Source organism: Quercus robur, chromosome 5 (assembly GCF_932294415.1).
Source record: "Quercus robur chromosome 5, dhQueRobu3.1, whole genome shotgun sequence".
Lineage (NCBI taxonomy): Eukaryota > Viridiplantae > Streptophyta > Magnoliopsida > Fagales > Fagaceae > Quercus > Quercus robur.
In genome coordinates, this window is record NC_065538.1 from 10761478 (window position 1) to 10789022 (window position 27545).

Here is a 27545-nt window from a genome sequence, read left to right on the forward strand (position 1 = left end):
GGTACAACCACTCAACCACAGCTTCTAAACCCAATTATAAGATATGATATGATGTGATAATATAAAAATAATAGGAACCAATTTGGGTCTATTAAAATTTAGACACGCATCAAATAATTGTGAAGTTTCGACAAGCATTTTATTAGGTCTAATACACAAGTGCATTGAACCCAACCTTTCCAAAAAAACTTAATACCATAATATAATATAATAATAATAAACCAACATTTATCCCCAAAAAAATTATATAATAGCTAATGTTTATAATTATCTGCTTGGACTTAATTTTGAGTATATACGCAAACACTGTTGCTCTTGCTCTACGGTTCTATCTCCTTCTGAGTGATTAGTCATGGATGTTGTGCGATGCTATTCCTCTCTTCTTCAACGTCTGTCAATAGATGATCTTCCCGACTGTTTGTTGATTGAAATCCTGTCCCAGCTGCCTCTGAAATCTATATTTCAATGCAAGTGCGTCTCACGCCGATGGTGCTCTCTAATCTCTGCTCCTTCTTTCGCTTACATTGTTCACAGACTCCGCTCTTCTTCAATATTGCAACGACCCTCTACCTTGCTCATCAGCCACTACACCGATGGTGTGAGGAAGGTCCTCATGACATCGGAGGAACCCGAATTCAAATCTCTAGCCTCTTTAATAAGCCAATATTACATTAATAACCGCTCAGTTTCGCTTGACATTGTTCACGCTTCGTGTCATGACTTGCTTTTATGCACCCAAAAGGAGTTGAAAATGTTCAGTGCGGTGGTCTGCGATGCTGTGTACTATGTGTTAAATCCAATTACAAGGCAGTCGATAACGCTTCCTCCCCTACGTCGTCCTAGCAATGCTAAGATTGGATTCATCTTCCGCTGCTACCATGATCAGCAGCAATTCAGTTATAGGGTGATGTGCATTCCTAAATTTGAGTGTGAATCAACAGAATTCAAGGTAGATATATTCTCGTCCGACACAGGCAAATGGAGTGAGTCAATAGTGTCGTGTCCGCCGGGGTTTCACTTCACTGACTCTGCGCATTCCTGCGCTGGTGTTCCCTATCAAGGTTTGCTTTTCTGGTGGAGTTTGGATGGGCACCTTGTTGGGTTTGATCCGTACACCAGCAAATGCCGTCGAGTCATCTACAAACCCGAAGATTTTGCACCGAACCGTAGAATTCAGCGCCTTGGTGTTTGTAATGGTGCCTTGAGAATATGCCAACTTGCAGGTCCTCCTTATGCTGATGATGAATTACTTGTTTGGGAGTTGAAGGACCATGATACAGAATGTAAATGGTCTTTAGAACACAAGGTGTATTTCAACCAAATGGGTGCGGAAAATCCTGGGCTAACAGAATGCCTAAAACATATATCTATAGAGTCACTGCTAGGCTATCATCCGTATGACAGGGATGTTGTGTATTTGATTCTTGCAACTATGGTTGTATCACTCAACTTGAGGAGAAAAACAGTGGAAATGGTCTGTGATTTTCAGAGGCCTTCCCCGTTTTACAAGGCTGTAAACGTCTTCGACTTTGCTCTTCCTTGTTGGCCAACTCCCATTCCTTCTTCTCCCTTGAAAGAATGAGAAGGCTGCCCAATTATTCTGACACTTCGATCTTAGGCTATGATTTGCTTACATTATGCTATGCTATTGTATTTTCTGTTTTTTTTTTTTTTTTTAATTACTGTTTCGTATTTGTTATATTAATAATCAATTATTTCGTAATTTAGTCTTGTGGTGATTTTGTAAACTTTGATATATACTTGTTCTGGCTTTACATTCAACCATTAATAGATATCAAAGGCAAGACGCGTAGTTTTGTTAGTTTTTCTTAGAAGGAGAAACCAAAGCACAAACACTATCCATAAATATAATTCAGGTCTGGAGTAATCAAGATGAAGGACTTTCGTGAAGGCTTTTCGTCACAACCCAATAGAGGAAATTGAATATGTTTAGGAAATTGCATCTGTTTGTTATTTAGTTTCATTGGTTTAGGAAATTGTATCTGTTTGTTATTTAGTTTCATTGGTTTTATGTTTTGACGAAAATCAAAAATGGGTTTGGTTTTGTGATCTTAAATTAGTGTTCCATCTATATTATTGTAAATGGAGGATCCTCTATTGAAATTAGTGTTCAAGTAAATTCGAGACTAACCCATAAAAATTAACCCCACGTCTATTGCGTTTGTAGTAAGCCATTCTATCAGTTTTAACTTTTACAGTACTTGGTTACTAAAGGGTACAGTGGAAAGGATCTATGGACTAAAACAAAAGGGCTTTATAATCTATTTTTAACATTGATATTAAGTTATCATAGGCAGATATTCTTAATACAAAAGCAAAGCCATTGAAAAAATTGTTGAAATTACAGGAGAATTGAAGAGAGAATCGGAAGTGTGAGAGAACAAAGAGAGGATATTTCCTCAAATAAAGCTCTAGCGACTATACTTTTACTATATGCTCAATTGTTAATTACAACGAAATGAACCGTATTATGATTAACTCTACATGGGCTAACAATATAGCGCCAATATTGGATATTTAATTTGTATATCCAAATAGAGTGTAATTCAAGTTTGATCACACTTTAATGGTAGAAGAATATTATTTAAAGTCTCTAGTTAGTTCAATTGTTAAAGTCTCTAATCACTCAATAAGATGTCTAGAATTCAAAAACAATCCTACACCAAAAATCAATTGATATATTAACTTAATAATAAGATTAATCATCATAGCATTCAACAGGTGTCTTAACTTTACGATAAGAGCAATCATCATAAAGTCGACGCTAGGTTTAAATTCTACTTATTTATTATGAAATTCTATGTAAATTTATTTTAAAAATTTTATAATTGAGATTGAATTGAAATAATGTTGTATTTTATTTTTTTTAAATTGTTTTGATAGGTACATAATCTATGGGAGAGAGGTCAAAATTGAACCACAGATATAAGCTATCGTTTGATGTGTTGAACCCCAATCTCTTAGAGTTTCAATTAGATTAAAGTTTGTTATATTATCACCTTTTGTTTTTAGAGATGTGATATATTATGATTATTATCACTTAGTTGGGTGATCCAATGAGGCAGAATATTGCCAAACCAATCCCAGTGGCCCCTTATGGGCTGAATCGATTCAAGTTTGAGAAGTATTATTCCAATCCCAATTAGGATTAGCGGCTTAAGTTTACCTCTAAATCCTCTTTTCCCTTTTATAAACAAACTAGTAGTATTGTATTCTATCATCTAAGGCTAAACTAAAGCTCTACTATCGTCTCTATTGATATTGCCATAGATTTGATGCTATGCTCATGGAAACGCACACGGAGGAGGATCAAAGAGTTACCTGCGGATCTGTTACCATATGTTCTCTTCCTCGCAAACAAAGGTCCATTCTGTCACGAAAACGCAGAAGAACTATGAACGATTTTCATGACGAGGTATTGGTGGAAATCCTACTTCGACTGCCTTTAACATCTGTGTTTCAATGCAAGTCCGTATCGAAGCGTTGGTTGTCTTTAATCTCTACTTCTTCTTTTGCTTAACCGCTTTGTTAGCCACCACTCTTCCATGGATGCACCCTTTACCTTTCTCATGCAAATATTCAAAAAAAAAAAAAAAAAAAAAAAAAAAAACACGCTACATAACTCCCAAGGAACCCGAACTCAAATCCTTACTGTTAGAAATATATATTAGACATATATTAACCCAATGTAATAGGCCCAAGCCCAATCCTGCTTGTACTAGTAGTCTAGGGTTTAGTCGCCTATATATACTTATGTTAGGGTTCATTGTAACATAGGAGATTATTGTACTACACTCTTATACAATAAAGATGTAGCCCTTAAGGGATTCCTCCGTGGATATAGGCCGTAAGGCTGAACCACGTAACCCTCGTGTTCTCAGTGTTCCTCCTCTATGCTTCCTCTTCCGCATCTACTCTAGCATACACAACATGGTATAACACATCGCGTTGCTAATATTTAACATGGTATCAGAGCCAAACTTCGTTCTTGGCATCAAACAAACATCTCTACACAGCAAAGAAGATTCTCATATGCATACCACCATCTGAAGTCACACATGTTTCTCTGCTAGATCTAGAATCCACGGCATCTCGCAACCACCGTAGCGCAGTGCTGTGTCCAAGATCCACAAACTCAAGCAAAGCCGTGACTTAACTTATCAGATCTGCGCAAATCAAGCCTCGCCTGACGAAGCCAACACCACAAACGTGCTCCACGGCATATCGCAACCAAAACCCAGAAACCCGACCTCCAACGACAGCCGCACGCGCCACCACGCACGACCAATGGCTCCTGGAACTCTCACACGCACCGCCGAAGATTCTTGACTCCCAGGCTAGATCTCAGTCACACGCGCCGCCAAGACGGCCTTTTCGTCCACCGATCTACTTAGCCTGAGAATCTGGTGGTCATACGACTCTGCACGCGCCACCACGCGCTAGCGCAGTTTCTAGCGACTTCTCCACGCGCCGCCATCGATTTCACAGGGTCAGATTCTCCTATGGTTACACGCACCGCCATGACGGCCTCATACCTCGCCGATCTGCCAAACCACCGAAGTCCGAGCATCAATCTCCCTTGCACGCGCCTACACGCGCCTTCGGAAAATCCAAACACGCGCCGGTGGAATAGAACACGCGCCGAAGAGCTACTGATAATGGCGTGTGACATCACCGGATGACGTCACCTATCCACGTCAGCATGCCACGCATGCCCTAGTCCACGTCATCAGAGACACGTCATCAGCCACGTCAGCAGTGTCGTCTTGTCAACACCACGTCGTTGACCCGGACCGACCCGACCCGGACCACCCGGATCTGACCCGTGAGCACTTTGACTGTTGACTTTGACTCTGGACCAGTTGACTTTGACTTTTTGCGTTGACCTTTGACCAAAAGTCAAAATTTCCAAAAGGGCCTATCTTGCTCAGTTTTTCGCGTAGATTCCGATTTTGGGCTCCGTTTCTGCATTTGAGACTCCGAAATTGGTCAATTGGCACATTCTTCATTGTGGTTTCTTCAAAGGCATTATAACAAGGCATCTCCAAGTGATCTTCTCATGCTTATCCAACCTCAAGTCTTCATCGAGCTTCTGCCTTGAGTTTGAGGGAGGGTGTTAGAGATATATATTAGACATATATTAACCCAATGTAATAGGCCCAAGCCCAATCCTGCTTGTACTAGTAGTCTAGGGTTTAGTCGCCTATATATACTCATGTTAGGGTTCATTGTAACATAGGAGATTATTGTACTACACTCTTATACAATAAAGATGTAGCCCTTAAGGGATTCCTCCGTGGATGTAGGCTGTAAGGCTGAACCACGTAATCCTCGTGTTCTCAATGTTCCTCCTCTATGCTTCCTCTTCCGCATCTACTCTAGCATACACAACATGGTATAACACATCGCGTTGCTAATATTTAACACTTACATACCCGAAACTATATATTCATTTCCTCGCTCATTCCAGTAATGGTTGAAGCTTCGAGTAATGACTTGCTCTTATGCAGCATAGTCCATGCACAACTACAATGTAGTAAATCCAATTACTAGGCAACTCATATTGGATTCATATGAGGGTGAGGGTTGGGTTGGCGGGTTTATATACCGTTATGACATTAATCTTGACCAGCTCAGTTATAGGGTGGTGCTAATTTGTGGATTCAATAGCAAGTTAAAGAAAGTTGAGTTGGATATATTTATATCAGAAACCGGTGAATGGAGGAAGTCAATGGTGGTGTTTTGTCAGGGTAAATTTCATTGCCATGGTGTTTCCTATAAGAATTTGCTTTTCTGGTGGGATAGTAAGCATGGCCGCCTTATTGGGTTTGATCCATATATACAACAATGCTCGTTATCGTTTCTTTGAGCACCCTGAAAAGTTGGAGTGTGTCGCGGTTTCTTGAGGGTATGTCAGATTTTTAAGAATCCAGAAAGGATTTTACGTCTTTGGGAGCTCAAGGACTATGATGATGATGAGGGAGGGAAATGGTGCTTGGAGCACGAGGTTCATTTTGACAAGATGGTTTCGGAAAGATAAATATTCTCACCTCAAACAATACATAGACAGACCACATCCTCCGAAGCTATCACTAGCCTTTCATCCAAACGATGGGGATATCATCTATTTGATAATTAAATATTGGGGTATCATGAGTTTATCTGCAAACAATATCAAATGGTCATATCAAGCAACATGAGGAGAAAAACAATAGAAGTGATCTTTCCTGAAGAATTCACAAGAAGCATTTCTCACCCTGCTGATGATGTTTTCACTTTGGTTCTCCCATGTTGGCCTACTCGTATACCTTCTCTCTTAGAGGATAGTGCTCTGATACCATCTAATTATCATTCTACTTGCTTGCATCTTCCTCTTTTGAGAAACAAACCGTAACATTTTTTTTTTTTTTTTTTTTTTTTTTTAGAAACAAACACACACGCACAAACCGTAACATTCGAATGCTCAAATATGGATATAAGATAACAAAAATATAAAACCAATCTATAGTCAAGCCTTATCACATATATTTGAACATATCTTCTTCTTTTTCTTTTTCTTTTTTGAGAAATATTTGAACATATCTCATATCTTATTAGTTATAACAATAAAGTAAAACACTGTTATAAAAAAATAAATAAATAAAGTAAATCACTAACTAAAACGTATTGCTATAAAACACAAGCTGAAAAGTTTATAGTGCATTCTAAAAAAAAAATTATAGTGAAACACTGAAACGTATTGCTAAAGAATATCTATTTATTTAAACATTCTAATAAAAAAATTAAAATCTTAAACCCAAAATTAAAAACTAATGCTGCCAAACAAAATCCCAAATTTGCAATGTTGTTGTATGCTTCAAAAAACGAAACTTGCTGTAAGTACGTGCCTTATGGTTCCTAATGCCATAATTATATTGTTAGTCACTTAAAAAAATGCTAAAACTATCGCTAATTTACTACTAAAAATTTACAAGTTGATGTTCCAATGAATGAGATTTGTGCGATTGTAACACGATACTAAATGAGTGTTTGAAAAAAAAAATTCTGATTATTGTTACATTAATACCTATGTAGTGAAATTTGTAATAACCTTAGCATTAGTCTAAAATAATTAATTTTATTAGGATGTTCTAAGGATAAAATATCACTTGGGGCAAAAGTTAAAGGTCATAATACAAAGAAGATTATAGTATTAATATCAATAAATTTTATGGTAAATGTTTCCGTGTTTTTGTTGCAAATTTAAAATTTAAAAAAAAAAAAATGTATAGTATACCCATACTCTACACGTACCTTTTCTTTTCTTTTTAAATTCTATGTTCTGTCTTATTTGCTTTTATGTATTTTTTTATATTTAAATTCTATTTTTTTTTAGTAATTTTATCATATTAATTTTAGGCTTTGTTGATAATATTTTAGATAGACATAATTGTAGGTTGTAGTTATATTGCACCAAAAAACTAAATTTAATCTCTTTCTAAAATTTTAGAAAACACTTATTATAGGTTACATGTTTTATTAAAACACACTTATTATTATTTTATTTAAAGAAATTGATGATAAGAACAAATAAAATATTTTTTTTATCTAAAAATTATTCCAATTTGGTACAGCCACTCAATCACAGCTTCTAAACTCAATTATAAGACATGACATAATGTAATAATATAAAAATAATAAGAACCAACTTGGGTCCATTGAAATTTGGGCACGCATCAAATAATTGTGAAGTTTCGACAAGCAGTTTATTAGGTCTAATGCACAAGTGCATTGAACCCAACGTTTCCAAAAAAACTTAATACGATAATATGATAATAATAATAATAATAAACCACCATTTATCCCCAAAAAAATTAAATAATAGCTAATGTTTATACTCTTGGAAAAACGCAATTTCGACTGGGTCTATAATTATCTGCTTGGACTTAATTTATTTTGAGTATATACGCAAACACTGTTGCTCTTGCTCTACGGTTCTATCTCTTTCTAAGTGATTAGTCATGGATGTTGTGCGATGCTCTTCCTCTCTTCTTCAACGTCTGTCAATAGATGATCTTCCCGACTGTTTGTTGATTGAAATCTTGACCCAGCTGCCTCTGAAATCTATATTTCAATGCAAGTGCGTCTCACGCCGATGGTGCTCTCTAATCTCTGCTCCTTCTTTCGCTTACATTGTTCACAGGCTCCGCTCTTCTTCAATATTGCAACGACCCTCTACCTTGTTCATCAGCCACTACACCGATGGTGTGAGGAAGGTCCTCATGACATCGGAGGAACCCGAATTCAAATCTCTAGCCTCTTTAATAAACCAATATTACATTAAAAACCGCTCAGTTTCGCTTGACATTGTTCACGCTTCGTGTCATGACTTGCTTTTATGCACCCAAAAGGAGTTGAAAATGTTCAGTGCGGTGGTCTGCGATGCTGTATACTATGTGTTAAATCCAATTACCAGGCAGTCGATAACGCTTCCTCCCCTACGTCGTCCTAGCAATGCTAAGATTGGATTCATCTTCCGCAGCTACCATGATCAGCAGCAATTCAGTTATAGGGTGATGTACATTCCTAAATTTGAGTGTGAATCAACAGAATTCAAGGTAGATATATTCTCGTCCGACACAGGCAAATGGAGTGAGTCAGTAGTGTCGTGTCCGCCAGGGTTTCACTTTTCTGACTATGCGCATTCCTACGCTGGTGTTCCCTATCAAGGTTTGCTTTTCTGGTGGAGTTTGGATGGGCACCTTGTTGGGTTTGATCCGTACACCAGCAAATGCCGTCGAGTCATCTACAAACCCGAAGATTGTGCACCGAACCGTAGAATTCAGCGCCTTGGTGTTTGTAATGGTGCCTTGAGAATATGCCAACTTGCAGGTCCTCCTTATGCTGATGATGAATTACTTGTTTGGGAGTTGAAGGACCATGATACAGAATGTAAATGGTCTTTAGAACACAAGGTGTATTTCAACCAAATGGGTGCGGAAAATCCTGGGCTAACAGAATGCCTAAAACATATATCTATAGAGTCATTGCTAGGCTATCATCCGTATGACAGGGATGTTGTGTATTTGATTCTTGCAACTATGGTTGTATCACTCAACTTGAAGAGAAAAACAGTGGAAATGGTTTGTGATTTTCAGAGGCCTTCCCCGTTTTACAAGGCAGTAAACGTCTTCAACTTTGTTCTTCCTTGTTGGCCAACCCCCATTCCTTCTTCTCCCTTAAAAGAATGAGAAGGCTGCCTAATTATTCTGCCACTTCGATCTTAGGCTATGATTTGCTTACATTATGCTATGCTATTGTATTTTCTGTTTTTTTTTTTTTTTTTTTTTAATTACTGTTTCGTATTTGTTATATTAGTAATCAATTATTTCGTAATTTAGTCTTGTGGTGATTTTGTAAACTTAGATATATACTTGTTCTGGCTTTACATTCAATAATTAATATATATCACAGGCAAGACGCATAGTTTTGTTAGTTTTTCTTAGAAGAAGAGAAACCAAAGCACAAACACTATCCATAAATATAATTCAGGTCTGGAGTAATCAAGATGAAGGTCGTCACAACCCAATAGAGGAACTGATCTATAGAAGCAATGAAGACTTGCAAATATATTTATAAAATTATTTTTTAACTAACCTGTTTTGTTTACCCTATATCATCTCATGCTTTACATGGTTAGTAACCAGAAAATTGGGGTAGGGAAGTGAATATGTTTAGGAAATTGCATCTGTTTGTTATTTAGTTTCATTGTTTTATTGTTTTGACGAAAATCAAAAATGGGTTTGGTTTTGTGATCTTAAATTAGTGTTCCATCTATATAATTGTAAATAGAGGATCCTCTATTGAAATTAGTGTTCAAGTAAATTCGAGACTAACCCTTAAAAATTAACCCCACGTCTATTGCGTTTGTAGCAAGCCATTCTTATCTGTTTTACTTGGTTACTAAAGGGTACAGTGGAAAGGATCTAATGACTAAAACAAAAGGGCTTTATAATCTATTTTTAACATCGGTATTAAGTTATCATAGGCAGATATTCTTAGTACAAAAGCAATGCCATTGAAAAAATTAGATATATACTTGTTTACTAAAGGGTACTGTTTCGTATTTGTTATATTAATAATCAATTATTTCGTAATTTAGTCTTATGGTGATTTTGTAAACTTAGATATATACTTGTTTTGGCTTTACATTCAACCATTAATAGATATCACAAGCAAGACACATAGTTTTGTTATTTTAGAAGAAAGTAAGCGAAATTTTATTAAAAAAATTAAACTAAATCAGATTGGAAGACAAACTCCAAATCACAAGGTAGTTCTCTTCTACTCATACAATAGTATCTACAGTAGAAACTGCTCTTCTAACTAAACCATGAGTCAACTTATTCCCTTCCCGGCGAACATGTTGAAATTGACACTGTCGTAAGGAACAACCGAGCCTCTTAGACTCCTCAATAACCTGCCCAAACAATGTATTGCAATGACCAAAACACCTTTAGAGCTTGAACCACTCGGAGACAGTCACCTTCAAAAATGACATCAAACAAACTATGCTCCCTAGCCAGCATCACAGCTCGCCTCGCAGTCAAAGCTTCAACCAACTCAACCAAATGAAGGACTCAATCCTCTGACTTAAGGCAGCAATAATGCTACCTGAATGATCCCTAAACACCACACCTATCCCAACAAAGCTCGTTCCGTCAAAAATGGCAGCGTCAAAATTAGCTTTATAGCTAGCTTCAAGTGGAGGGGACCAGTGAACAGGAGGACGACGGGCAGGCAGCTGCTGCTCCCTATGATTAGCATCCCAGAACTCCTGAACAAGCACCTTAGCTCTGTCCCCAATCTCGTGCAGCTGCCAGGTTTGCTGTTGCTCCCTTAGTTTGTTCCACCTCTGCCATAAGCACCGTGCTACCGTAGCAAACAGAGCACACCTAAAACTAGACCCTTCACTAAACAAAACCTCCAAGAGCTCAAAGAATGACCTGCAATCGTTCTTAACCAAGAACAGAAACCCCGGGTCAGATAGCCAAACTGAACGGGCTTGATCACAAAGCCAAAGGCAATGCATGAAGGATTCCTGGTAATCACCGCAACCATCACAAAAATCATTGATAGGAATATGCCAAGTTTTCAAATTCAACTTGGTAGGGAGAGAATCTTTCGCAGCACACCACAAAAAATGTCAAATTTTATTTGGGACTCTAAGCTTCCAAATTTTCTTCCACACCAGCTGCGCATTACTTGGTGAAGAAGAACTCGGCAAAGAGAGGTTTTCAACTTCAACTAGCATACGATAGGCACTCTTCACACTATACACACCGTCTGGAGTTAAAGGCCATATCAAAATGTCTTCAACCCAGCCCTCACTCACATGAATCCTTCCAATCATCTCGGTTTCCCAAGGGAGAAAACAGCTAGCCAATTTTCTAGGATCCCAAATCCTAGAGTTAGGGAAGAATAAATCACTGACCCGGGAAACAGATGGACCAATTTTCAGAGATACAATTCTACTATTTGCGGGATCAAGCAGCCAACGATGATGCCAAACATCAATTTTTTCACCATTCCTAACCCTCCAAATTGCACCTTTATGGATGACTTCACGAGCCTGCAAGATACTCTGCCACACATAAGAGCACTTTGGATGAACAGGAGCCTCCAAAATGCAACCATTAGGGAAAAACTTGGCACTAAACACTCTATAAAGTAAAGTGTCTTTGTGATGAATAAGACGCCACACCTATTTAGCCAATATAGCATTATTGAACTTTTGGAAATCCCTAAAACTCATACCCCCAATAGATTTAGAAGAACAAAGAGAACTCCAATTAACCCAATGAATTTTCTTTGAATCACCATTACCCCACCAAAACTTTCAGATCATTGCCTCAATATCTTTACAAAGACCAACCAGGAGCTTAAAAACACTCATAGAATAAATAGGGATAGATTGAATCACTGCCTTAATCATAACTTATTTGCCCGCCTGAGATAAGAGTTTTTCCTTCCACCCCTGCATCCTAGCCCAAATCCTCTCTTTAACTTGAATAAAACATGTAGTCTTATTTTTGCCAACAAATAAAGGAAGCCCCAAATATTTCTCATAATGCCTAATGGCCGAAACATTAAGTGTCACTTTGATAGCTTCCTACAAAGCCTCATCTGTATTTCTGCTAAAAACTAGAGTTTTTTTTTTTTCCTTATTTATCATCTAACCCAAAGCAGCTTCATAATAAGCAACTCCTTGATTTTATTACACTCATCCAAAGTAGATCGCACAGGATTAAATAATCATCTGCAAAAAATAAATGGGTTAGTTTGGGTCTGTTTCGACATAAAGAAAACCCCTAGATTTCACCTCCTGTAGCAGCATTGCATAGCAAAGCATTTAACCATTCTGCACAAAATAGGAACAAATAAGGGGAGAGAGGATCCCCTTGTCTTAGGCCTCTTGAAGGTGTGATCATACCCTTCAGTTCTCCATTGACAAGGATAGAATAGGACACTATGGTAATACACTCCATAATCAAATCCACCCACGAATCCTAAAAGTCTAATTTGAGAAGAATTCTTTCAAGAAAACACCATTCTACTCTATCATAAGCTTTGTTCATATCCAACTTCATAGCCATGAACCCTTTCTTCCCTATGCAACTAGTCTTCATATGATGCAGAGACTCAAAAGCAATTAAGATGTTATCAATTATCAATTTATCTGCAATAAAAGTACTTTGGGTCTCTGAGATAATAGAATTAAGCATAGGCTTGAGGCGGTTAACAATCACCTTACTAATAATCTTATAGATCACATTACAGAGGCCTATAGGTCTAAAATCATATACCTTTTCTGGATTATTAACTTTAGGAATTAAAGTAATGAAGGTATGATTAATAGATTTCAAAATGGAACTAGAATTTAAACTAGAGAGAACAGCCTGAGTAATATCCATACTAACATCAATCCAGTAAGTCTGAAAAAATAAGGGAGGCATACCATCCAGACCTAGAGCTTTGAAAGGGGCCATCTCCCTGATTACTGTACTTACCTCCTCACTAGTATAGGGTTTACCAAGTTCAACTCTCATCTCTACAGTGACCATTATCTGAACCCCCTTCAAGATACGATTAAGATCATAAGGGTTTGAAGAAGTAAAAAGCCGAGAATAGAAGTCAGTCAACATGGCTGAAAATACATCTTCATCCTCCTGCCACACCCCATCCCCATCACTTAGTCTCTTAATGAAATTCTTCCTCTTCCTTTTGAGTTTCCGTTCCATGGAAAAATCTAGTATTCTAATTCCCACTCTTTAACCACTGAATATGAGATCGTTGCTGCCACATCTTTTCTTCTTTATCCAAAAGGTCATTCAAGTCCTTCTTCAGCCAAACCATTTCCTCATGATCACCAGTACTGACCGAAGCCACCTCTGCCTTCCATAAACAATCCTTTACATACTTAATATTCTTTTTCACGTTACCAAAATTTACTCGGCTCTAAACCTCCAAACTTTTCTTACACTTATTCAACTTCTTTGTAGCAACAAACATTGGTGTTTCCTCCAAAGAATAATCCCAAGCTTTAGTGATAGCCTCCCTGCACCCAGATTCAGATACCCACATAGCCTCAAAGCAAAAATGTTTTCAATGCCATTTTTGGTGCTCCCTATTTCCATTCAGAGACAACAGAATTGGTCGATGATCTCAGGTGAAGCAATTCAAATGTTTTACCCTACCTATAAGAAATTTAGTCAACAGGTTTTTGATGCCTCAAAGCGAAAAGGTTTTCAATGCCATTTTTGGTGCTCCCCATTTCCATTTAGAGACAACAGAATTGGTCGATGATCTCAAGTGAAGCAATTCAAATGTTTAACCCTACATATACTCATAGTTTGCAACCCCCTATCCAGTCTCTCCCAAATCAACTCCCCCATTCGCCAACCATACCAAGTATAATCTGGCCTTAAGTACCCTAAACCCACAAAACCACAATGATTTAGAACCTCACAAAAATCTTGCATTAAATTATAAACCCTAGGAACCCCTCCTTGCTTATCTTACACCTCAAGCAACTCATTAAAATCACCAAAACAACACCATGGGAGTTTCGGTTTTGAGCTCAACAATCTTAATATATTCCATCCCTTGCTTCGACAACTTGTATCAGGCTCGCCATAGAACCAAGTCAATCTCCATGTATTTTCTGAACCACCATGAACAATAGCATCAATATGGTAATTTGAAAAACTATCCACCCACACATTAAGACCTGTTTTCCAAAGAAGGGCCAAACCCTTTCCCCTACCCTCATATGGTACTGTGAAACAACCATTAAACATAATCCTATCATGAACCCACTTCATATGCTCCTTGTTTGACCATGTTTCAAACAAAAACACAATCAAGGGATCTTATGCTTGTACTATATCGACAAGCTTTTGAACTACACAGGGATTCTCAAGCCCCCTGCAGTTCCAAGCTAAGAGTTTCATGGCTATCGGTGGGGCTAATCATCAACCTCCACCATTAAATCATTAAAAGAAACTACCCGCTTCTTCCTACTACCACTTTCTTCCTCCATCTCCTCGGCAAAATCCTGCCTTTTCCATTTGGATAAAATTGGTTCCCTCAATTCTTTTGATACACTTAATGTTCTCGACAACCTGGTGAACTTTGTTACTGATGGAGATTGTTTGCATGGCTTTGTCTGAGTAAATAGACTTTTCAGAAAAAAGGCTCAACCAACTACCCTAGACCCCATCCCACCTTGCTGAACTGAGGACTCACCCTCTCGGCCCTCCCCCAGATTATCAAACCGTGTCAACTCGTTATCAATATCATCCAACTGTGCCTGAAAGTCCTAAGAAGAGGAAATAGCAAGTTGCATAAACTCCACATTATTCAGAGAACAAGAGACCTCAGAACCCATACCAGCCCCTACCTGCTCCTTTGGAAAAGTTTCCTGAACTACCTATAGTCCGTTAACAGTTGGGGCCCGCTGCTCTTCTCTCCCTGCGCTCACTATTTTAGTGCTCAACCCAATCCACTCCACACCATGGCCCCCCCCCCCCCCCCCCGGAGTTCATCTCGGTTTCCTTGATGACTTCCTTCTCATAACCAGCAACACGAACCAACGTTTTCTTCGCGATATTCGGAGCGGATGCCCCTAGCCATGACCTGAATTGTTGATCACCTTCCTTTAATGCCCCCTTCCTTTTCTGCCATACTAAACAATCTTTATCATGGTGAGTAATACGGCCCCACCAATAGCACAAATTAGGAAAACGTTTGTGTTCAAAACTAACCCAACTCTCCTTTCCATTGCTCAAACCAATTTTCCTCCCCCTGGTGAGTGGTTTTGTAATATCAACTTGTACCCTAACCCACATAAAATTGCTGCCCTCATAATCATCACTACCCACACCACTATTAATCACTTCGCCTGCCGTCGAAGCAATATCGCTAGCCACCCTCATGTTCAAACAGCCTAATGGAAAGTCATAGACCTAAACCCAGAAGCACGCTTTATCAAATTCCACTCCCTTCACATTAGTGTGTTTCCGAATTCGCTTCAAAGCCACCAAAGATTTATCAGAAGACCATGGCTACAATTTTTTACTCAAACTGTTTGATTGAATTCTTTGTACAAGTTGTTGTTATTCATATACCACTCTCTCAATTCTGCCCTCTATAACTAACTAACTACTCATAGCTATCACCAACTATCACTAACCTACTTAACTAACTCCTATCACCTATCAATGTAACTAACTCCAACAGAATTCTATGGCAGCAACTATCACACTATGGCAACAACTATTGGAGTACACAAGGTAATTATAGAAAGTACATGTACAATGATCACAGTAATCCTAACACTCTCCATAGCAGAATCACTCTGATGGACAAAGACGTGATCTTGTTTAAGCTTGCGACAAGGAAACAGAAAAAACAAAAGCCTCACTCAAGGAGTAGGCACTTATTCTACAGACGGCAAGGGTTGCGAGAGACCCTAGGTCAAAGAAACTATTAGATGCATAGTTTTGTTAGTTTTTCTTAGAAGAAGAGAAACAAAAAACTACCAAAAAAAAAAAAAAAAAAATTGATCTATAGATGAGGGTCATCACAACCCATAAATATAATTCATGTCTGGAGTAAGCAAGATGAAAGTTGTCACAATCTAGTGGCAGAGCCACTTGAGGATCGAGGGGGGGCCTTGGCACAACCCCCCCCCCCCCCCCCAAAAATTTTTGTAAAAAATTTTGGAAATATCCTAAATAATTTGAAATTTCTTAAATATCTTTACCATTTTGGCCCCCCATACCTGATAAAATAAAAACAATTTTTATTTAAATAAAATACAATCCACAAATACATATCAAAAAATTACAATAATTACACATTTAGCAACTTTAAAATAAACACATAGGTATTTTAACAATTACCTTAACAAATAAAAGGTAAAAATTTCTAATTTTCATCTCAACACATCCAGAGCTTACTTGTATACAATAGAAAAATTGAAAAGTTTGAAACTTCATCTCTCCCACACGGCCACACAGTTGCAGTCTTGCGGAAACAATCTTTCTTACACAGGTGACTCTCTCTCTCTCTCTCTCTCTCTCTCTCTCTCTCTCTCTCTCTCTCTCTCTCTCTGGGAATTTCATATTATAGACAAAAGCATAGATTTTATATTTTTTGATGCTACAGTCTCCGGTTATGGCTATGATGCCTATATTGGTTGTAAACTTGGGACTGTTTTGGATTGAGAGTCAGATTATTAACAAATATGTTCTTCGTTCTTTATGAGATGTATTCATGTTGATTGTGAATAAGGGAAAAAAAAAATTGTTTGGAGGCCCCTGAGAGTAGGAAGAAGCCTAAAAATTGCTTCTAATATTGTGCATTTGGATGATTCAAAAAGTTATATGAGCATTAATTTGTGATGTTTCTTTTGGAGAATTTTACATGTTCAAGGGTTTTGAAATCCAGTTTTTGAATAAATGAGCCTTTTTATTTTTTCCTACTATGTATGTGTGTGTTTTAATGTGCTATATATGTGTTCCAGTTTTTGGTATTATTCATTTCTGATAGATGGATGTTATTGTGTTAATGTTATAGCAGTCTAACACTGACAAACCTTAATGCCATTCGATTTTCATAGGAATTGAAACTTTATGGAATATGTTAGTGTATTGGGAAAAAAAATTCAACTCTTAGCATCTAGATAGAGATGGTTTCTTCGAATAGAATGGTACCCCGTGCATAGCACGGGTATTAAGCAAGTGAAAATAATGGCAAGACTTCCACTGCTAAGAAAGTCGACAACTTCAGCCAAGAATCCATGCAACAAATCTACAACATTTAATGCAAGCTTGTGATATTTCTTCACGCATGCTATTTGTTGGATTGCCAATCTTGGGCTTGGTTGAATATCAAGCCACACTTTCTTACATGGGCATGCAAACGTTTAATGGCTTGTTGGCTAATGTCAAGTCACCAACTTTTGACAATTCAAGTCATTCCAAGAGTTTAACAAGCTCATTTCATTTGGTTGGAAACTTGATGGAAAATATTTTGAAGTGTACTGACTCCAATAAAGAAATCTTAAGCAGTTAGGAAAATGTTCATGCATATGGTGAATCATATCATCATATTCTAAACAACTCTAATAAGAGTTGTCTTACCCATTCCGCCCATCCCCCAACTCCTATAATTTGAACATCGTTCTGGAGTGCAAATCTTCTTCAGAACTCAATTAGAGGGACTAGTGCGTCTTTTAGGGCTAGTGGTATAGCAGGTGGAGGAAGATCCTCCATCCATACTTGGAATGATTTAACATTCCATGCATATTGAGCTAATGCATGTGCCACCCGATTACAACTTTTACTTACAAACGTGAAATTACACCTCTTGAAACTTACTGTATGGTGCCTCACATCAGCAACTAGATGCCCTATTAACACTGAATTAGAATCCCCCGTCTGGAGAGCTTGCATTAACATCTGACAATCTCCTTCTAATACCACCTGATGCAGGCGGCAATGTTCTCTGGCAAAAATTATAGCTCTTCTTGCTGCGATAGCCTCCACAACCTCCGGTTTTTGTATTCGAGGACCTCTCAATTTCTCACTCAAAGCCACCATGATTTGCCCTTCACTGTCTCGAATAACAATACCAACGCCTATTTTCTGAGATTCTGGAAATACAGCTCCTTCAAAATTTACTTTAAAGACATCAGTTTCCGGAGGTGTCCATCTTGCTACTGGTGGTTGAGGTTGTCCCTGTTTTCCATCATTTAACCACACTAACTCTGCTTTGATTGACCCCACTTCCGTACCCACCCTTGTCTTATTTCTTCTACTCAGCCAAACCAGCCACAGTAGCTTAGCAAAAAACCCTGCCTCATCTTGATTCTTTTCAAGTCCAATCCACACCAGTTCTTGTTCATCTCCAAAATGACGTCCCAAAAGAGAATCTAGCGTATTACTCTTTTGCCAAACTTCCCTGCCTGGTGGTTGTGGAGTGGTTTTGCATTTGCAGGGCTCACAGCTGAGGCTTCCCAGTTTTTTCCGCCTGAACAGAGCCTTTAACCACATATCCATTAACCATATCATGTCCTTTAACCATACTAACTCTACTTCAATTGACCCCAATTCAGCACCAACCATTTTTTTATTTCTCCTCAGCCAAACCAGCCACAGTAGACGAGCAAAAAACTCAGCCTCATCTTGATTCTGTTCAAGCCCAGTCCACACCAGGTCTGGTTCATCTGCAAAACGACGCCCCAGAAGAGAATCTCGCATATTACTCTTTTCCCAAACCTCCCTGCCTTGCGCTTGTAAACAAGACCACCAAGCGTGCACAACATCCTCAGTACTGGTATTGCAGCAGGGCTTAGAGCTGGGGTTTTCCACTGTTTTCCTTCTTAACAGAGCCTTCTTCGATGGTATAATATCTCCACAAGACTTCCATAAGAATGTTTTCATCTTATTTAATATCACTTTCACAATGTTTTGGACACATTCTGCCTCAGACCTGTAATGGAGAGAGAAAGAGAACAATTATAAGCTGCGATTCTAAATCGGCCATGACAGGATCCAAAATTATAATTTAGTAGGTATATGGAATTCAGTTTAGTTGGTAAAAACTGAAACTGGGACGCATATATGTAATTGAATGCTTAAAGCTAAAATTTAAAGAACTACCCTCGTAAGTGTTGACCCTCATAAGTGTTGCGTTTTAGTTAATTTTAACAATACAATTATGGATTGTTCCTTGGCCCACTTCTTAATTTTCACAGATAATTGTGTTTGAAGGTTCCTGGGTTTTACATACTTTATATCAGCTCATGCAAAAGTTTCTATCTATTTTAACATAAAAACCTATTTTATCTATTTTACATAATCACCTCTCAAAAACATCTACATCAAATTATCTACTTTACATTACAATTCATTAATATATATATATATATATATATATTAATAATTATCTCGCTGCATGAATAAAGAAAGTATTAAAAAAATAGATTTACATGTAAACAGTAATTGCACTATTACTATAGCAATAATGTAAATTTACACAATTTTAGCTTATTGATATGGGTGATTTTTGGAGATAGACATACTAAATTTAATCATTATGCTATTATACATTGACTAATGCAAGTGCTCTCAGCGTTCCATTCCTTAACAACATTACACCTTAATTTAATGTAAAATCTGTATATTTTCAATATATATATATATATATATATTTGCCATTTGCCAAAGTATTACAACTATCATTATGGCCATCCTCGCTATATATGTAGTTATGTATACAATATATTATAGTGGAAGTTCAACAATAATTCAAATTAGATTCTAATATCGTTCTAAACTTGAGTAAAATGTCATTTTAATTAGATTTCATATGCTCTAATTATGTGCAATTTTCCTAAAATTAAAACTACTCTAGTCTGTTTAGAACTACATCAAGCCTAATCAAAACCACTTCTACACATTCTACTTGAAGCACACTGAAAATTATACCTTCTAATTCATTTTAACTATTACAAGTTTTTTTTTTAATTATAAAAAAAAAAAAAAAAAAAAAAAAAAAAAAAAAAAAAACCTATCTTATCTATATCATAAAATATTATTAATTCAAGTATAAAATTCAATGAAAATTTTTAATATATTCAAAATTTTTGATATTCCTTTTCAATATATCTTTGTAATAACCCAATTTTAATAAATTTTTAAAATATATAAATCTTTGAATAAATTACTTACATGACAATAACAAAAATTACGTTGTGACATAATAATTAAGTATATAAATAATTCAGCAAACTTTCTTTTAAACTATAATAGAGTAAATAATAATGAGTACTTACATACTCTAGCAAAAATGTGATCCTTACAAGATTATTTCAAGAATTGACAAAAGTTCTAGAATGAACATCAATAGTATTATTAAAATTAGGTAGAGATATTTAAAACGCATCTAAGTTTATCCTTAAATGTGTCTTTACAAGCTAGTAAACAAATTAAATTGAAGCTCTTTTTTCAATAAAATTTTATTTTTCTCAATTCATTTATATAATTATCATTAACTACTTCACTACTTTATAATTTATATGTATGGGCTAAGGATAATTTAATTTTAAAAGATATCCATATGTTAATCACCTTCTCTTCTGTTTTTTTAGAAATATTATGTTCACAACATTTTTACAATACTTTTACAACAAATTCTAAGTGCTAAGTTGTTACGAGTTGTTACTGGTAAGACAAAAAAATCATTTTATTGATAGATTTAAATTATAACCAATAACAACAAACTACTGATGATTTATTGTACAGTATTGTGAAAATGTTATGGATATAACTTTTTTATTCTTCTCACTATTCAACATTTAAGATTTTTCTGTATCAATTCTCTAAAAAAAAATCTATATTTTTTTTCTTTTGACAAATTTAAACTCATCATATTCTATACTTCAAATTTTGTAATTTTACTTTTAAATTTTTATTTATAACTTTTTTGGTAGTCAAAAGAGGAAACCATCAAATCATATTTTGGTTATATATATATTCAGTCAAAATTCTATTGTATTGTTCCCGTTATAGTTCATGCCATATATAGGAAGAATTTTTTGAAACATTTTAAAAAGATAGTATATCAAATTAAAGTACCTATCTTGCAAATGCCACCCCGAAAGATTGGCCACTTCTCTTAGAGCATCTTTCCATGTTTGTACCTTCTCTATAGGCTCCTTTAAATCTTTTTTGTATTTGACAAAAGCTTGTGCAAAAGTTCCTGTTTGTTTTCGTACCTCAGATGGATCCACATAATAAAAAACAGGTAGAACTGTTATTCCCGTCTCTTTTATACATTTAATGATTTTTGCAAGTTCATTTAGGCACCAAGTAGAAGATGCATAATTTTTTGACAGAATGACAATTGCAAACCTCGATTCTTCAATTGCTTTCGATATTTCTGGTGAAATTAATTTTCCTCTCTCAATTTTTTCATCATCTCTAAAAGTGAAAATTCCTTTATGTTTCAAAGCAGTATATAAATGGTCAGTAAAACCATTGCGGGTGTCCCGGCCTCTAAAACTAATGAATACATCATATGTCCATTGAGGTGTAAATGAGGAAGATGGCGATGATGATGAGGTTCTTGAGGAAGCCATTGAATCTCTCCTGGTAAATCTTAGAACATCAATTTATTATTAAAAAAAAAAAAAAAAAGTACACTCAATTATAACTGTTAGTAAAAATTATGAGTAAAAATGATTTGATGTGAATTTTTTATTTCAAGCATGCAGTGTGTAAAGTAGCTGAAGAAAGGTACAAGCAGTGCGTAACTACTTTAGTTTTCTTTTATCCGCCTAATGATGCACTTCAGTCATTAAGAAGGACGTACTCTCCTTTGGACTACCATGATCCGTAGAGTATAAAATAACATACAAAGTTAGACAGGAAACTTGTATAATAAATAGTATGGCTGATTTTTCTTTTTTTTTGGGGCTTCTCTTTGATATCCAGGACAATTTTCAAATGTGGTTGTCATCGAACAAATGTTTAAATTTTAAATTTTTATAGTCTAAAATTATGCATAAAAAATAAGTTTATGAATTAAATAGTAAAAAAAATCTTATTGGAACGAAATTTGACATTGATGTTAAGAACATAAAAGATCATGCAATCCAACAATTTAGATTTTTAAAATATGTACTTATGTCAATTGTTTTAGTGAGACTAGTAATGAAACTCTATCCAAAATTTTATTACATAAGCAAAAGGTGCCAACCTGGCCTTAAGAATTTTTAAATATTAATTATGATATATTACATGTTGAACATGGTTGAATAGATATGGAAAAGGAAACTATAAAATAGAAACACAAGAACACAAGTATAAAATAGGAAGAAACCCATAAGGGCTACATTTTTATTATATAAGAGTGTAAAACAAAACCTGTGTTACAATGAACCATAACATGGAAATATATAACAAACTTAACTCTAAACTAATATACTTCTAATACAAGTAGGAGACTTGGTTTACACACAAAATAAAATTAGACTTGGACCTATGTTAATGGACTAATATATATCTAACAAAAAATAATAAAAAATAAGTAAATATATTCTCTACAATTTTATATTTGGCTCCCTTTTCCAAAAGTTTTGGCCCCCCTCTCCAACAATTTTACATTGATTTCATCATAAAGAGCACTTGCATTAGTGCTTGTTTAATAATAATAAAAATACCATATTTTAGCCAATCATGCACGCCCAAAATTAATCCACATTAGACCATGCAAAGTTGTGTAAAAATACATGCTTATTACATAGATCTCCCTTCTCAATTCAGAATATTTCTCCTCAATCCCCTCTCTCTCTCTGTCTTTGCAATGTGTTGAGTGAGGCCCCTCTCTCTCTCTCTTCTAAATTTATGAAAGCCAGATCTTGGCACTCCCTAATCTCTCGCCCCTCTCTTGAATTGTGAATCTATGATAAAAATGCTTCTTGGCTAAATGATACTAATGTTAATTGTGACAAAGATAAATATTGGTACAGTAGTGCTACCAGATAAAGGTCAGGTAAACATGTGGTTATCTGTTATGGTTAGAGGACTCTATCAAGGGGTGTATAATAGAAAAATGTATAAAATTTACACAATTTTGCTTTAAAATAATTCACATCAGTCAGTGTATAATTATATAAATTTACAAATTTACTACCGTAACCATGTAAATTTTACACTAATACTATTCATTTTGCATTTAGTTTTTTATTCTTTTTTTTTTTTTATGTATCCCAATGATAAATAAAAAAAGTGAATGATGGTTGTTGTATATAACAAAAGATAAACAATTTTAAAAATCAAGAAAAATTATATTTAATAAAATGTAGTGTAAGGTAGATAATTTGATGTGAGGTGCTTTAAAAAGTATGTAAAATAGAAAAAGTATGTTCTTATAATAAAATAAACAGAAAATTTTACCTAAGCTGATGTAAATGATCTTACAAAGGATGGAATATTGCATAGTGGGGGTAATTGGAAAGTGGGAACATACCAAAATTGAAATTGGTATTGTATGTTTACTGATCCTGCCTACCAGCTGGTGAGTAACACTTCTGTTTGTTAATGAATTATTAACCTGAAGTTTTTGGGACCAATTTTTGGTACAATAGATTTGTAAGATGGAGAAATAATGAAGTATCTTAAATTTAAAAGAAATAAATAATGGAATGAAAACTCAATAAAAATTAATGGAAAGAAAAATTAATTTTTATATAGGATAAGTCAAGAAATTATTTGAATTGTTATGTTGTTGTAAGTAGTAAGTTGGAACATAAAATAACCATAATTAAAATGACTTTTATTTGTTTGGTAGATCATGGAATATTCAACTACAACGTTTGATTTCTATAAAAGAAAAAAAATTAAAATAATAAACTAATTTGTTTACAACCTCTAGTGTTGATATCCTAATATCTAGAAATCTTCAAACAAATATTAGATTATGATGTTAATGAACACAATAAAATTCAATGAGCTTTACACTAAACTTGCCACCCCCCGCCCCCCCCTTTCTCAATGTTAAAGAAGCCACTTACCTCAAAAAGCCAACCAATGTAACCTCAACCGGACACCACAAAATTATCCAATCCAGTCATCCATCACTACGAATCCCGGATCCTAAAAACACAAGGATCAAGTCTATCAATAAGACAATAACAAGACGCATCGCAAAGTTTACCGTCACACTGTCTTGATAAATTGAAAAGATCTCTAAGATGAGATCAAGGCCCTAGAGTCTAACTAGACTATCCTATAGCAAAGACCCACCCATATTATTTATGAAGAAACCTAACTCACATGATTGCCAAACAATACTTCCATTTCACCTCATTAAATTAAAAACAAACACAATAAAACAACCCCCAAAAGAAAACCCACAACATCAAAGAGCAATCCTAATGAGATAGGATAAAAACCCAAAGATATTAGAATGTGGGTCATTGAGATTGGCATGGCTTTTCAAAAATTCCCTTAAGACTTAAGAGTATTAATAACTAACACAAAAAAAATCACAAAAGTTAAGAACAACTTACTTACTGGCACCCTAGGATTTTGGCAAAAAATATAGACATGTTACGGTTCTCAAATCTTAAAGTTCATTCAGAAAACAACCCAAAAACTCCATTAAAAAAAAAAAAAAATAGTGTTAACAATTTGTAATATTAGAACAAATAAAAACCCAAATCTTTTCTAAATCTCAAAACAAAATTAAACTCTGAAAAAATCGCATAGTTTTTAAAATAGATGAGTGATTTTTTTTTTTTTTTTTTAAAGATGAGTGACGTGTAAAAACAATGATCCAACGGTTAGGAAATTAGCCATTTGTGTTTTCAAAAATAGAAACAAAAGCAAACCTTTTTTTTGAGATAAAAGTGCAGGAAGAAGGCATGGATTCTTCGGAATCGGAGCAACGCAGTCAACGGCGGTCTTCGACAGCGTGTGGGTCGACGGGAAACTTCAGGCCGCGCGTGGAGGCACGTGAGGCTGAAGACGGACGCCGGCTTCATGGGTTTTACACATCGGAGGCCGACGAAGAGATCCGTGGCGTTGGCTTCGTGAACCACTAGCCGACGGGATCTCTGTGACGGCGCGTGGTGTCTCCGAAGATGGAGATTCAAAGAAGAGATTTGCAGCGTCGGTTTCGCGAAATGATGGAGAAAAACTAACAGATCTCAAGGGAGCTAGCTTGCTGAGTTTACCAAGCTACTGCGCAAACAAAGAAGAAGAAGAAGAAGAAGAACATCAGCAAAGGAAACAGAGGGGAAAAGAAGAGAGAGAAAGAACGAAAAATAATGCTATAAAAATTGTATTTAAAGTTGTTATGTTCTAAGTTCTAACCTTAAGTGGTTTGTTTAATGCATTGATATAAAAATTAATTTGTAAAATAAAGTATTTTTTTTAGTCATGAAATTTGTTTATTTGAAAACTTCATTAGCTTGGCCTCCACCGTCACTAGAAAATAATTTAGCAATCTGTCTTTTTTTTTTTTTTCAAATTATTTAATAAAATGTCCCCATTTTAATAAACTATCATAACAAAATTGAGTTTGGTGTAAAATTTGGTATTCCCATAATCGAGTTTTACGTGGTCTTTTAAATAAAACTTAACATTAATAATATCGAATTTCATTATTAGAATCTAATTTTAAAAAATATAAAAATATTTTGCTAAATTATTTTCAAAAAAATAGGTATTTTCCCATCTTGGTCATACGTTTGGGAGAGGGGTGTGAGTTTGTTCGTGAATGTGAAAATGAAAGAGGAAAAAGAGAGGAAATAGGTTAGATGACCGGCCAAGACTGAGATCTGGGGATTGTGTGATTGAGAATAACTGGCTAGGAAGTAGCGTCAAGTGTAGGGTCTAAAAAGAGTGTTTGGATTGTGTTTTCATGCCGACACGTTTTTGCTTTTTTTTTTTTTTTTTTTTTAATCAGCTCTTATTTGTATTGTTTATGGGATATAAACAATACAAATAGGCATATAAATAGTATTTTTGATGTGAATAGCAATTTAAAAAATTATTTTTTTATTATTTTTAGTTTTCAATTTTTAATTTTTAGTAAAATAAACGATATTTAAATTCACACTAAATATCGTTTATTTTACTAAAATTAAAAAAAATTATTACTGAAAGTATTGTAAATAAGTAAAAAAATTAATTAAAATAATATAATAAAACTCATAAATAATATCAAAAAAAATATAACAAAAATTATAATGTTGAAAATAAGGTGAATAATAAATTATTTTTCATGTTTCATTTTTATTTTTATATAAACGTACACTTTCATCTCCTTTTCTTTTTTCTTTTTCTTTTATCCTTTTGTCGGTAAAAGTTGGGGGTGCTATACCTTTTAAGGCCAGTCATGATGAATTAATTTGGTGAAGGGTGTGCTCGTACACATGGGCCGCTTGACAAGCCACCCACCGTACACACTACACATTAGGCCTTGTTTTTTGGGCTTTGTCCGCTTTTCAGTCTTTCCCCTTCCTTTATATATAGCATAATCTCTTATTGGTTTTAACCAAAAAAAATAATAATAATCTCTTATTGGTCAAAAGAAATATATATATATATATATATATATATATAAAACGTAATCTCTTTGTAATTTACAATGTGAAATAGAGAGAAATAGATAGTAAAGTGAAAGATAACAATGTATCAATATCAATAATAAAAGCAGCAATTCAAATATAATTTCACCTTCATATTTCCTCTTCTTGTCTTTATATTCTCTTTATTTTACAACAGGTCTCATTCTATCAAGGAAAATTAAAGGTTTTTTTTTTTTTTTGTTAAGGAAAATTAAAGGTTATTTGTGTGAGATTACAACCTAAGTTTCTCCTAAGAATTGTTAATTTTAACATATAACTTAATTACTATCAGACTAACCCATGCTTACAAATTTTCTACTTATTTAATAGGTGGTGATAGAAAGAATGGAAAGACAACACAATAGTACTCTAAAGATAGCCAATAAAGAAACTAGTTCAATACAAACAATATGGGAAAAAGATGATATGATAAATATAGAAAGAGAAAAAGATATAATAATGAAAGAAATTGAAAAAGAAAGAAAAAAAAGACAGTCTAATAGACTTAGTCAATAAAGAATGGAGATATAATAGTGCAAGAGAAAATGATAGACTAAAGAAAGAAATTGATAAGAGACTAAAATCAATTGAAAGATCTATGAAAAAAATAAGATAATAGTTTAGTAGAATTAACTAAAAAGATAGATGTAAGGACACAAAATCTTTAACGGCCCAACAACGATGTTGGGCTCGCACACGGAAAGTCCCTCACAATAATATTTGTAGAGAGTGGGCTTAAAAGGCCAGCGTTGGATCACGGGGCGACATTTCGGGCCGGACTATAGGTGAACCAATATGAGAAAGAGCTTTGGGCTGGATATTCAGGCCCTTCAATTTT

The 27545-nt window shown here is 35.2% G+C and overlaps 3 protein-coding genes across 9 annotated transcripts; 2 read left to right on the top strand and 1 right to left on the bottom strand.

Moving 5' to 3' along the window:
- The first annotated feature begins 352 nt into the window (after window positions 1-352).
- On the top strand, window positions 353-1582 carry LOC126727784 (putative F-box protein At1g46840). The gene has a single exon (XM_050433698.1). It carries the CDS (start codon window positions 353-355, stop codon window positions 1580-1582), a length of 1230 nt encoding a protein of 409 aa, XP_050289655.1.
- Window positions 1583-8021: 6439 nt separating this feature from the next.
- Window positions 8022-9251, top strand: LOC126727785 (F-box protein At5g07610-like). Its single transcript, XM_050433699.1, has one exon. It carries the CDS (start codon window positions 8022-8024, stop codon window positions 9249-9251), a length of 1230 nt encoding a protein of 409 aa, XP_050289656.1.
- An 8289-nt stretch (window positions 9252-17540) lies between these two features.
- LOC126725117 (uncharacterized) lies at window positions 17541-25840 on the bottom strand. Of its 7 annotated transcripts, none has more exons than XM_050429644.1 (5): window positions 24965-25419; window positions 24146-24227; window positions 23602-23685; window positions 21207-21719; window positions 17541-19059 (listed from the first exon to the last, which is right to left on the bottom strand). In XM_050429644.1, exons 4-5 carry the CDS (start codon window positions 21707-21709, stop codon window positions 17769-17771), a joined length of 1794 nt encoding a protein of 597 aa, XP_050285601.1. In that variant the 5' UTR covers window positions 21710-21719; window positions 23602-23685; window positions 24146-24227; window positions 24965-25419; the 3' UTR covers window positions 17541-17768. The 7 variants fall into 7 exon arrangements, with proteins under 7 accessions (XP_050285601.1, XP_050285602.1, XP_050285599.1 ...); XM_050429645.1 differs by having other exon boundaries at window positions 21207-21728; XM_050429642.1 differs by lacking the exons at window positions 23602-23685; window positions 24146-24227 and adding an exon at window positions 25824-25840 and having other exon boundaries at window positions 24965-25316.
- Between the last annotated feature and the right edge of the window lie 1705 nt (window positions 25841-27545).